This window comes from Pavona decussata, unplaced genomic scaffold (genome assembly GCF_977016875.1).
Source record: "Pavona decussata unplaced genomic scaffold, jaPavDecu1.1 SCAFFOLD_166, whole genome shotgun sequence".
In the NCBI taxonomy this organism is placed as follows: Eukaryota; Metazoa; Cnidaria; class Anthozoa; order Scleractinia; family Agariciidae; genus Pavona; species Pavona decussata.
This window is the reverse complement of record NW_028145577.1, coordinates 942,300-955,000: the sequence shown is the minus strand read 5'-3', so window position 1 is coordinate 955,000 and position 12,701 is coordinate 942,300. Positions and strand designations below refer to the sequence as shown.

General features: G+C 38.6%; 1 protein-coding gene and 1 long non-coding RNA gene across 2 annotated transcripts in view; both read left to right on the top strand.

Moving 5' to 3' along the window:
- Positions 1-10,889, top strand: part of LOC146464301 (uncharacterized) — a 12,262-nt gene extending 1,373 nt beyond the window's left edge. The window contains exons 2-7 of the mRNA XM_085129978.1: positions 2,038-2,342; positions 3,720-3,975; positions 5,869-6,160; positions 7,843-7,955; positions 9,416-9,596; positions 9,995-10,889. Coding sequence (XP_084986104.1) covers positions 2,041-2,342; positions 3,720-3,975; positions 5,869-6,160; positions 7,843-7,955; positions 9,416-9,596; positions 9,995-10,053 — 1,203 coding nt within the window. The 5' untranslated portion in view covers positions 2,038-2,040 and the 3' untranslated portion in view covers positions 10,054-10,889. The remainder of the gene's footprint in view (positions 1-2,037; positions 2,343-3,719; positions 3,976-5,868; positions 6,161-7,842; positions 7,956-9,415; positions 9,597-9,994) is intronic.
- LOC146464288 (uncharacterized) overlaps positions 1-12,701 on the top strand; it is a 221,212-nt gene that overhangs the window by 54,361 nt on the left and 154,150 nt on the right. The window lies entirely within an intron of this gene.

Here is a 12,701-nt window from a genome sequence, read left to right as displayed (position 1 = left end):
TACCCAAGTTCGTGCCATGATGGTAAGCAACGAGTCGGCGTGTTCTTAAATTAAAACGAAAAACTGCAAGCTCTGGAAAAAGTGTAAGTTTATTTGTTGTCGTTGTCGGCGTCGACGCTCTCTTCTTGAAATAAGTTAAGTCACGCTAAATTACTTGAGGTAGAGGTTGTAATAAAAGCGGCAGAATTAGCGAAAACATGTCATGATTCGTGTCATTCAAGTTTACGTTTAACAATGTTTCTCATCACCTAGAGTAAAGGTTTACCGTTCCCTTTGGGCAATTTATCAGCGTGTTACCGCAAGTTCGAAATCGATCAAAACCCAGACTGAACCCAACCCAAGCTATTTTCCCACGGGGAGCTTTGGGGAAGAGGTCTAGTGTAACCGCACCTATTATTTTATGAAGTCGGGGCGAATAGTGTCAGGAAATTAATTAAGCTGCGGAGCAAAGAGCCAATTTTTCATAAGGCCATGTTTCAGCGAGAATGAAGAGAAGAATTGTTTCAGTATATTCAACGAAGCGACCTTCTGACACTTGAAGATCCACGAAAATGAAAGAACCGAAATATCACACTTTCGACGAGACAATTGTATCACGATCGAGTCATTTTCGTCAGGTCATTTTAACTTTATAATTACCTCCACATGTATTCCAACTCGAAAGACTTACAGTTCCGGTTTTATTAAATAGTAGCATGGTATAGGAGATCTTTATTTCGTGTTTAGCTTCCTAAGCATGCGCATACCAATAAGTATGAAGGACAGAGCTACATACGTGTAATATTAAACGCACTCTATAAATTTAAGTAGCTTGGCAAACTGAGTACGCACTGAAAATTTGAGCGTGATATGTAAAACTGTTCTCGAGAAATGAACTTTAAAAGTATCAACATTTGCAAAGAATGTATGACTGGCTGCCGACTCCAGCGGTTCATTGCTTCGTAAACTTCACAGTTTTCGAAGCAAATTTCTCCAAGAATATTCAACAAATCATACAGATATCCCCCGGACGCTGTTCACTAAGCGTCACATTTTCTTTCAGGTTATGGAGTACTCATTTGTTTATTTGTTTATAGTGTAATTATTTGTTGGTAGCATATTGTTTCTATATGCCAGCGAGCAAAATATAAACATTGACGTCAGCAAAGATTCACCTATTCTCAACTCAGTAAACATGCCTAAATGGGTTCAGAGTTTTTCCGGTTTGAACCACGTGAAGATTCGCTTAAACGGAAATCGGCCGGACAAGAGTCCTCTGAAAGCGATATTTTCCGGTTGTTTTACTTTCCAGGACTTTTTAAGGCGAGTGACGAATGCCTAACACCTTATTGTAGTTGCTTGTGTGTGTATTTCCGGATTGCATTCTCTGATCTATCAGGCCGTATTTATAAAAACTGAATCATTGTATAATACAATTCCAGGGATTTGATTGACTTAGCGGCCATGGTATATTGAGCCATTATACCATGACACAAAAATAGCGACCATTAAATTGTCTCCTGGTTGTTCCTGAAAAGCGAAATCAGCAAGATCTAAGGCAATACTATTCATTGATTGTTTTTAATAAAACAATTACTCCTCTCCCGCTTGTTGAATATGAGATGGTCATAGCAAACAAGTGCGAGTGAAGTACAATAGATCATTTGATAATGCAATTCCAGAGTTTTGATTGGCTCAGCGACCATGGTATATGAGCCATTATATCATGCCCGAGAAGTAGCGTCTTTTTAAATGTCTTCTGGTTGTTCTTGAAAAGCGAAATTAGCAAGATCTAGTAATATTTCGTGATCGTTTTTAATAAAAACAATTATTCCACTCGCGTTTCTTGAATGCGAAATGATTATAGCAACTACCATCTCGTATCCAACGTGAGGTCGTGATATAATAGTTAAAAACTACATGGTAATGTTGTCTGGACTAATGCGTACCAGTCTCGATCTAGAAACAGATTTATAGATTACAAGAAAAATTGTACAGAAACTAACTTTAACTTTCAAAGAATAAAATCATTTAATTCCGTCCAATTTACCTCAATAGATAATGGAAAAGCTGCTTCGAATGTTTGGTGAGGTGAATTTTGGTCATGGCAGCCACTATTTCCCTGTTACCCATGGTAAAACCCAAGAGATAAGACCACTTGTCCTGTTGGTACAGCAGGGAAGGAAAATTTGGGAGCGACCATTTAAAAAATACAAGTATACAACCCTTGAAAGGCTAGACAAGTATATGACCACAGACAGCACATCAAAATTTCTGGAAATGTTAAACAAGTGCATAAAAAGGGAAGATCCTGACATAGTGTTGGATGTGAACATGGATGAAGAGGAGGAGGGTGTTGCAAGGTAAGCAATGTTTAGGGTCCTCAGTATTGGTGTAGTGAAGTTGTCAATGTCATATTTATTTCAATAAACACCTTGTGCATTATACACGGATTTACTTACTGGGGTACTCAAAAATTGCTTCATCCTTAAGATCCCTAGCTGGATGGTCTTAAATCGGCACTGTCACAGAGATTTTAATGAATTTTGATCAAAGTTTACTCAATTTTTTAACGTGGAACGTTTCCTGTAACATAAAATTGTCCAATGAGAATACTGTTGTACATAAATGCGTTTTCTGCAATTTCTCCAAATTACACAGGAAGAACTTGAACAAATTGGCCAATTTTTTCAAGTCTTAATCCATTTCTATCCAAGAAGGGGGAGGGGGGAGGGGGGATTCTTCCCGCGGCGGCTATGAAATTGAATGACATTTTTAATATTTACACAAACACCGTGAAACTTGACCACTTTTTGAGAAATTTATCAGGGAACAATTTAATGTGGTAAGTTAATGCATATTGACTTTGATGTTGCCGAGGGAACTAATTTTTGCCCGGCGGGTTTTTTTTTTTTTTTTTTTTAGAAAATGAAAAATCTCATTTTACATGAACAAAAATTACCTATCTTATAGTAACCCTTGTATTTTTTTAAAGGTCGCATTAGTGTTCTTATACTGGTTTTGATTACTTTCGTTTAAATTTGACGTTTTCCTGAAGTTTTGGAGAAATCTGGAAATCCAAGATGGCGGATCTAATATGAGCGCCATCTTTTAATGATGACTTAATTAATACGTAATATTACGTCATCACTTTTCCTTGTCGACTTCAAGAGAAACATCTGTGAACAGAGTATTTCCAGTTCAAGTATCATAGCTTTAAAAGTCATGGAGTTAGATTGGGCGGGAGGAGGGGTACGGGGTGGGGCTTGGGGGTACGGAATCCACCCGAAAAAAGCCCGGTCTAGGTAATGTTAAGATGTATTCTAAGTAATGTGTCTTAACAATAAACAAATGTTGGTCCTAATAATAGGCCATTTCTAAGAAAAAAAAACAGAGGATACATCATCAATTAGGAAGACTTCGGGAATTTGGACGCATCAACATTTTAAGGATATCAGGATTTTCTTGCTGTGTTAATTTGGATCAGGATCTAGAATTAAGTACACAAAATGAGAAGAATAATGCAACAGCATAATTTTGTATGACGCTGAAGAAAAGACAAGATTAATTTGCTGGGATTTAATCAAAGGGAGAAATTTGTTCCATCAGGTTAGGGGATATGTAAGGACAACCTTATTACTGATGAGTAAACTAAATGTTCTTCAACTGTATCGTTTATAAAAAAAAAAATGCAACTACTAACTAACTAGTTTTTGCTTTTTGTATCATGTCTATTTTAGTGGGTGTGAATTTGAAGGTGAGGCAGGGAATTGTATTCATGGGCACATCCGGATCAATGATGAACTAGGATTCCTGGTTCTTGGCAAACTCGATCAGGAGTATATCTGTGACCCGGACTTGCGTGAAATATTAGCTAATGCAGAGCTGGATATGAACAAGATATCAGCTTTCAAGGAAACAAAACTGCGTCTGATAACTTCGGTGGTTTACAGCGAGCGATTTGAGCATAAAGGCAACACATTGCATGAGGAAGAGGTCAGTTGATACAGAATGTGTATTTTTTTAAATGCACACTTAAATGCCCATGAAGTAAACAAAACAAATTTAGCATATTTGAAAGGCCTTCGAAGATGAGGGAGGACCTTGTTTTTAGTTTTTCGATAACTTCTCTTGTTGCAGAGATATTCAAATGTTTCTATTTTGCAAATTACAAAATGATGACGTCATAAGTAGTTACAGCATGGACACAAATCACAAAATCATGAATATCTTTGGAATGAATGGGCTTAGGTAATTGAAACTTGGCAACAGCATTGCGCTTTAAGAAAGACATAGCGGGGTCTATGATGGAATGTTGCCATGGCAGCAGTCTCGGCTCCAGTACCTTGTTGCTTTGAACCAAGCATTACCATTTGTGACTCTATAATACAAAAGAGATGATCCTGTTTGAGACGTACACAATGACTACATTGTGTTTACACTCCTCATTAACGATACAAGAATGGGTGATGTTTGCCAAGCCCAAAAAGTGGAATGTCATTCCCATATCTGGAGACTAAACCGTTGCCATGGAAACATCACAGTATGCATTTGTGTAAGTCTTTCTTAAGTCAAATTACTGGTTTGCAAGTTTGAGCCACATTACTGCAATATTTCCAAAGATATTATTGATTTTGAGATTTGCCCCATAATGTAACCATTCAGCGTTTAACTTGAATACCACTTCCGGGGGACCAGGGATGGCGTAGTGGTGAGAGCACTCGCCTCCCACCAATGTGGCTCGGGGTCGATTCCCGGGCTCCGCGTCATACATGGGTTGAGTTATGTTGTTGGTTCTCGTCCTTGCTCCGAGAGGCTTTTCTCTGAGTACCCCGGTTTTCCCCTCTCCTCAAAAACCAGCATTTCCAAATTCCATTCGATCCGGAATCTGAGGGCCACCGGTTTGTCAGTCATAACAGACTGTTTAGTATCACGCTCGTTTAACATTGTTGATTTGATTTGATTTTTAATATCTTGAGAACTAGACAAGGTTTTACACAAAAGACAGCGCCATTCCTATTTGTTTTGAAAGGTCTTTAAATTCAAATTAGCTAAACTTGTTAATTTCACTTCATAGGCACTTTAATGGCTACTATCCTCTTGCGTCAAACGTTAACGTTTAAGGTATTATGATACGTGTCTTTTATTAAATATTAATTTCAACTAGAAATACGTGACTCGCAAAACCTTGCGAAGCTGGGGCTGGGTGGAAAGCCCTCTTTACTCGTATTGTACGGCATCAAAGAGTAGATAGAAGGTTTCTGAACATAGCAACTATTTTGACGAGCTTGGTCTTTTCGTAGTTCCACAGGTTAGTTTGCGGTTGAAAATCTATTTCTGAGGCGACGAAATGTACAACAGGCGTGCAGCGCTGTCGTGTTCGAGGAATTTATTTCCCACGGAAAATTATTTTACCGCGGCCACAAAACGTGTAATTTCTTCAATGCAATCTTTCAAAAGAAAGATTTCTGGAAAAAGGGGAAAAGATTCTGGAGAGATAGTTCTGTATCCAGTGAATATTGATGAACATTGCAGTTGAAATTTGATCCCGCACGCAAACTTTCGCATTGTATGCAAATTTTGCTCCAGACGACGCCAGACAGTCCGACGTCATTCATACTTTGTTTTTCACTGTTGCTAGGCAACAGTGCGGACAACTTCAACGAAACATATATATAAATATATTTTTCGCTCGAATTCGCGCGGCTTAGCTCCGCTCGGGCCGACTCGGCCCGACAAATTTATTAACCTCGCTTCGCGAGGAATGACAACGTCTCTTCTAAATATTCTTCGTCATCAAAATTATAGTTTACAACTTTAGCTTTCCCCATCAAAGATTAAGAGATAGAGGTGGGAAAAAGAAAGACGTTCCTTTCTGTAAATTTTAAGGGTAATATTGGAGTCGACGTTTCAAGGCTTCCTTATGCTCAGTTGAGAGGACACTACAAGAGATGGCATATTCCACCGAGAATAGCATCGAGGAATACGCGAGGGTCGTTGTTATTCAAGTGTGTTCGAGTGGATTACGATAAGGAAACCAATCGACTATACCTACCTGATGGAGTGATAGTTGGTAAAAATGTCACTCATAGAGACGTAGGAGACGAAGAAGAAGGAAAAGAAAACGAGGAATATGCAAACACTGCGATGGGCGCGGAAGACGAGAATAGTGTTGTGGCAGGTATGATATTTAACAATTATTCCACGAGTGCCCGTTGGATATGAGAAGATAGTAGCCAACGTGGCGCGTAGCGCATGTTGGCTAGAATCATTCGGTACCAAACAATTTTTTTGATTATTTTTAATTTTATAAAAAGCAGCCGAGAAATATTGCTAGATCTTGGTGATTGGATTTCGCCAGCGCAACAAGAAGACGATTTGATGGTAGATATTTTCTCGGGCATGGTATAATGGCTGATATCCAATGGGCGTTAAGCCGATCAAAACTCCGAAAGTGTGTATTATCCAATGATGTAGTTGCAAGAGGACAAAGTCCGTTCGAACGAAAGCATCAATATATAGAAAAGTAATAGTGGAATGGACTTTTAAACACTACAATTGTAGACTTTACCGGGCATGAAGGTACCCGACATTTCTTAGATCCTCAAAGAACAGAGCTTCGGTAACGTATATAGTATATGAATATGAATATATGAAACATATATTTGAACTGCGAGTGACAGAAAATGGAAAGAGAGACTGAATGAAATAGGACAAAGACCCTTGCAGTTATTAATGTAACTTAAAGACGGTGCCTACTTTTGTGACTGCCATACGTTCTGTGCATTTCAAGATACTCGGGTTTCCTTTGGGTGGTGCCTACTAATACAGGGATATTTTTGCGCGGTTTAAAGCTATGCCGAGAAACCAGAACGTAGCAAGTGCTCTTGGTATCCAAAAAGAAAATTTGGGGTAACCATGCATTTTTCAGAGATAACAAAGCTTCAATTTGGCAAAAAACGCGATACATTGCTTTGTATTTTACTAATTGCTATAATTGCTGCTTAATAATCTGTAAAATAGGTGCGTTTATCCCCAATTTTCTTTTTGGATTACAATAACCCTTGCCAAGATCTGCTTTTCCCGCATAGTCACAAACCGCGCGAAAATGCTTCGGTACTAGTAGGTACTGTCCTTAAGCAGTTTCGAAAAGAAAGCTTGAAAAAAATCAGAGAGGAACTGGATTCGAACTCATGACCTCTGCGATGCCGTTGCAGTACTCTACCAACACAACATATAGTTAATTATTCCATGTGAAGGCGTTGGTTAGGAGATGATAGGTAGGCGCGTAGCGCCGAGTTGGCTTTAATCATCTCATATATCCAACGAACACGAGTGGAACAATTATATTATTAAAAGCAGTCAAGAAATATTGCTAGATCTGGTCTGATTTGGTCCCTATTTCTCGGGCATAGTATAATGGGTGATATAACATGACCGCTAAGCCAATCAAATCCATGGAATTGCAATATACAAATGACCCAGTTTTTAACAACATTATAAAAAACTGGGTCATTTTTATAATGCAATTCTAGGGATTTTGACTGGCGTAGAGACCATTAAATAAATTTTTGTTGTCTTCTTGCTGTTCTTGGAAAGCGGAATTGGCAAGATCAAAGAATATACTTTGATTGTTTAAATAAAACAATTATTCCACTTGCGCTTGTTGGTTATGAGTGATTATATCATCTCATATCCAACACGCGCTCGTGGAATAATTGTTTAGTGTACATATAGTATATATTGCCAGAAAATACTGTATTTCCTTCTGGCAAAAAATGTTTTTCTCTTGGGTCCGTTTAAAAAGCGAGGTGAAAATTTCGTGTTGATGTCCATGACACATTTATGCTTGCTTCACAACAGAATATTACACGAACGAGGACGCGGTGAAGCTTGAGGTTATCAAGAAAATAGTCTTGATGCCCACTAAGGACAGAGAAGAGCGTAAAGCACGCGTCAACAAGTATCTTTCATGGGTAAGAGAAAACATACAATTTTCTCATGGTCATATATAGAGGATATTAAACGGCGGCGCAAAGATACGAATTTTATTTTTGAGTTGTAAAATATTGTTTTTAACAAGCGAAAATAAAATTCATATCTTCAAGCCACCGTGTAATTTTCTTTTTATTATATAGACTATAAGACAAATCGATCGCTCACCATTTACCACCGACGGTTGGCGTAACAACCATGAGAAGCGGGAAATGACGTCATCAATATCCTCACTGGTGAGGATATGGAAAATATGCCACTTAGGTCCCGGATGCAGTTTCGTATGAGTGTTACGAGTGGTATATTTTCCAGTAAAACACTCCTGTCTTATAATAAAGGACTTTAACGCACGCTTGGAGTAGTGTACCGTAAAATAGCCGACGTATGACTACACAACTTTAAGCGAATTTGTTAGCTTGAGCTTTGACGTATAAATCATGGAAGGTAAGGCCTAACAACTTTCTGGGAAGCATTTGACCAACAAACTTTTTTCGCATTTTTTTTTCTCAAAATAAAAGCGCGTGCGGTTTTTAGGGCTTTAAATTTTCATATTTCTCGCGGACAAAGAGCAACAAATTAACAATTATCCTGCAAAATCGTGCGAAATATCACCTGCCTCAGTACTTAGCCAACGAGGCCATAGGTCGAGTTGGCCAACATCAGGGGATATTCCGCAAGATTGAGCAAGATAACTGTTTGATTATTCGGCAAAACATTGATAGCAAAGCCTAGTTTTATTCCACGAAAGCTGTACACGATCTTTATTTGCCATTTTTCTCCCAAACACATGAAATTATGACGAATATCGCAGGATATCTGTTGACCATGGACAAGGAATATTCAGTGCGCCAGTGTTTCAATACGTTGAATAATGACACTGATTAGATCATCCCACTATTCCACCAGGTGGCATCGTATACGATCGATTTACGCTTCCCAGGCCAGGGGACAAAACTTTTTTCAATCGAGTTTATACACACACAAATCATGTTTGGGGTGTTAATGGTAAACCGCGGGGAAGCACAGCACAGCTATTTTTATCCGTGCATGCTCCATTCAAATCTCAGTGATGTCGCGCATAGTTAAACGGGAAAAATGAACAAGTTGGCGAAAGATTTTCTACGATTTGAGGAGGACTTTCCACTGTTTTCAAAAAAAAAATTGTTGACATGCATGGTTCGAACGCCATTCGCACGATTTATGTAATTTTCTTAAATTTTCCGACGATTGCTGAAGACTTCCGCAAGATTACCAAGGGAAATCCGAAAACGATTAGACTATACCTCAAACAGAATCCAAGTTCAATCGTTTCCGCTGATTCAATCAAGCGTGTTACTAGCTGCAACTACTACACATTCGAATTCGTCGGATTGTATGAACAAGTATTGTTTGCTTGTATCGGACCTCACCGTCATATTTTCCCAATTTTTTTTTTTCGCAGTTTACAGAAGCGTTGAACACAGGTAAAAAGACCTTCCATGCCGGTTATCTTACTGGTGCAGACCGTGATTTCCTTCAAAGTATTTATATTTCTGCCCCTCCTGGTGAAGCTTTAGTTGATTTCGACACTTACGACGACGAAAAAGTGCAAGGATATGCAATTGTCTTAAAGATTATTGCTGGTGAGCATTTTTTTCAAGTTGCTAGTATGTTGTAGGACACGATAGCAAGGGCCAGATGAAGGTCCTGGTTTTAGTCTTTCGCTGGCCCCGCTACCTGAGAGACTACAACAGGCTATGACGTTCCAGTTGCATTGCTGAGGTTTATCGTCATCATTATCACAATTACCGTCATCATCATGGTCTCTATCATCATCGTCATCATTATTAAAGCAGACAGCTAATGTAGTAGTTGCCTTTCAATTATCAATTCTTCCTTCCTGAATTCACTTATCATCGTTATCATTATGATCATCATCGTCATCATCACCATCATCATCATCATCATCATCAAAAAAAACAGCTAATGTAAGTGGTTACTTTTCAATTATCAATTCTTCCTTCCCGAATTTACTCAACAGATTTGTCTGAGGCAGACTGGGATGAAATCGAGAAGGCCTGGGAAGAGTCAGTAGAGTAAAACTGATGAACTGGGATCAAATGCGAGGAACAGTGTTTTATCCGTTTTCCAAACACCGAGATTGTGGGTTAAAAAAACCGAGGCACAGCCGAGTTTTTTAACCGGCTTCGAGGTGTTTAAAAACCGGATGAAACAGTCTGTCTCGTGTTTGATAAATCTTCTGAAACCATGAACAATTCTTGGAGAAATTCAAAACAAAAGTTCACCAAATTTCATAAGAATTAAAATCACACTTTCAAACCTCCTTCATGATAGTGTTTTCCTTTGTTTTCTCTTCCGAATTTTTAATGAGTTTGAGAAATAAACATGAAGGATCCCAAAGCAATTTTTACAATAACGGTTCCGCTAACGTTGTCGCTATGGCATGTGACCAATTTTTGTAGCAGTACGATTAGGAAAAAGCAACTGTAGATTTTTGTTAATCCAATAGCTTTGTAATTGCATGATTAACTTTTTCTATAAGTTTACGGAAGACGCAGACCTGGCCGGGGAAGAAAAGGTTGTGAAAATCATAAGAACAGCCGTGAAAGGCTTGACTGAACGTTTTTGAATTGAAGTTGAATTTTCGAGACGAAAAAAAGTTTAGAAGAATATTTCTGGTTGAGGACTTGAAAAACAGAAAAGCGTATAACGGCAAAAGACAAGACTAACTTGAAACGTGTTCCGTAATTCAGTAGATTTCTACCGTGTAAAGGTAAAAAAAACGTACTTGCTCTTTTGGAGGATTAGTTTTTAATTCCCCTTAATTTACGCTTCTACAATGAATGAAAGTTTAGCAGTTTGTAAACATTTTGGTTTAACTATGGTTTTTTGTCAAATAAATGCTAGTTAGTGTTGGTGTTGTTTTGTTATTCTGTGTGTATTTCACGGCTCCCCAGTTTTGACAAGAATGGGGTTGAATGGCCTACGTCACTCTTACGCGCGTGTTTTAACCTATGAGGGAGCTTAAGCAACGACAACGGCAACGGCAACGAAAACGTCACCCGAAAATACATCTTTATTTCGTTTGTGCTACTTTGCGATTATTTCAACTCTCTCAACTTTTATAAAAATGGCGAACTATCCAGGAACCAAATTGGTGGGAGTGGCGTACAAGTTAAGAAAGAAAATGAAAAATTCACCGTCGTGCGCTCACGTTCTCCACAAAACCTTAAACTGTGGTATTTCACGTTGTCGTTTTGCAGACGGGACGACAAAGAAATGTACCAAAATGTAAAACGCACATGCACTGTTTTTGCTCATTAAACCTATTGTTTTGCAGCGTTGTCGTTGCTTAAGATCCCTATTAATAAAACTTTTGCCTTCACGTATACCTTCTAGGGAAAACTGACCCTTTCCTGCATGAAATGAGCGGTGGTTCTTGTAAATTTCTTTGAGTGCAGGATTTTGTTCTATTAAACGCCATTTATGGAGTGTTTTTACAAATTTACAAGGCCTTCTCTAATTGTTTCGGTAACGTTTAGGGATTTTTTTATCGGCTGAACGTTGTTGTGGCTTCTGACATTGAGTCACTTGAAAAGGAAATCCTCAATAGGATTTTGATGGTCAAAACATCAATAGAAATTCTTTGGTTTGGTTCAGAAGCACAGGAAAATGACAGAGAACAAAAAGGGCGGTTCTGGCGTCAAGTATTTTTAGCCCATGCAGCGTCTGCTCGAAGCGATTTAAATTTGAACAGAATCTAATCGTCAGGTGAAATTGAAGGCTGGAAGTTGAAGTTCCCGCATTCACCGAGCAGGTTTTCACGTCAGGGTATTTGAGAAACTAATTATAAAAGATCACAAATTATGTAGGCAACCTATGTCATCGGACAATTTAATATTTATATATACAGTTATCATTGCGTAGCCTAAGATTTTATTGTTGCAAATTTTAAAGATTGTTGTTTGTTTTAATTAAGGGTCCCCAATAAGGTTCTTCAATCCCGCCATTCCGGACAAAATTTTCCCTCAATCCCGTAATCCCGACCGCTGTTTTAGCACAATCCCGATCCCGGTCAGCTCATAATCTAGAGCTTGCTCTTTTTCCTTTTTTTCCCCTTCCTTCTCACAATTGAATGGTGAGGGCTGCCTTTCCTATCACGTTGATCCTTGGGAAACTTTGCTTTCATCAAACTCTGAAGAGCATCGCTTCTCACGTACCACAACGTGAGACTGCAACAAATATTTGAAAAGGGGACAGGCCAACTACACGACTCCCGCTGGCCGCTTAATTTACCTAAAACTTCTGGATTAAATGCTTTCCTGAGTACGTTTCTGAGAGATTTTCGTTTTCGATCAAAATTTGGTGAGGTCTCTCTGCTGACCTTTTGATTTTGATCATGAAGGAAACTACTCAAATTTACCGAATCGAGGTTTACGGAGGTCCTTATCATTCGGAGTCGTTTAAATTAGTTCCTTTATGCCGTTGTGTACTGCGGCAATTGTTTTGTACTGTTGAGTTCTGTGGCAATTGTTTAGGCTTGTCGGTCAGTCAAGTTAAATGCAAGGTCTCAGGGAGCCATATAAATTTCATCTGCAAAGAAACAGTTCCTGTAATTTAAATTTTCTTGTCCAGGACGGTGACAAGTAGATTTTCATTTTACATTTTCGACACCGGACTTCCCGGATCTCGTTTCTTTAGAGTAACATTTCCCGCATCCCTCTTCG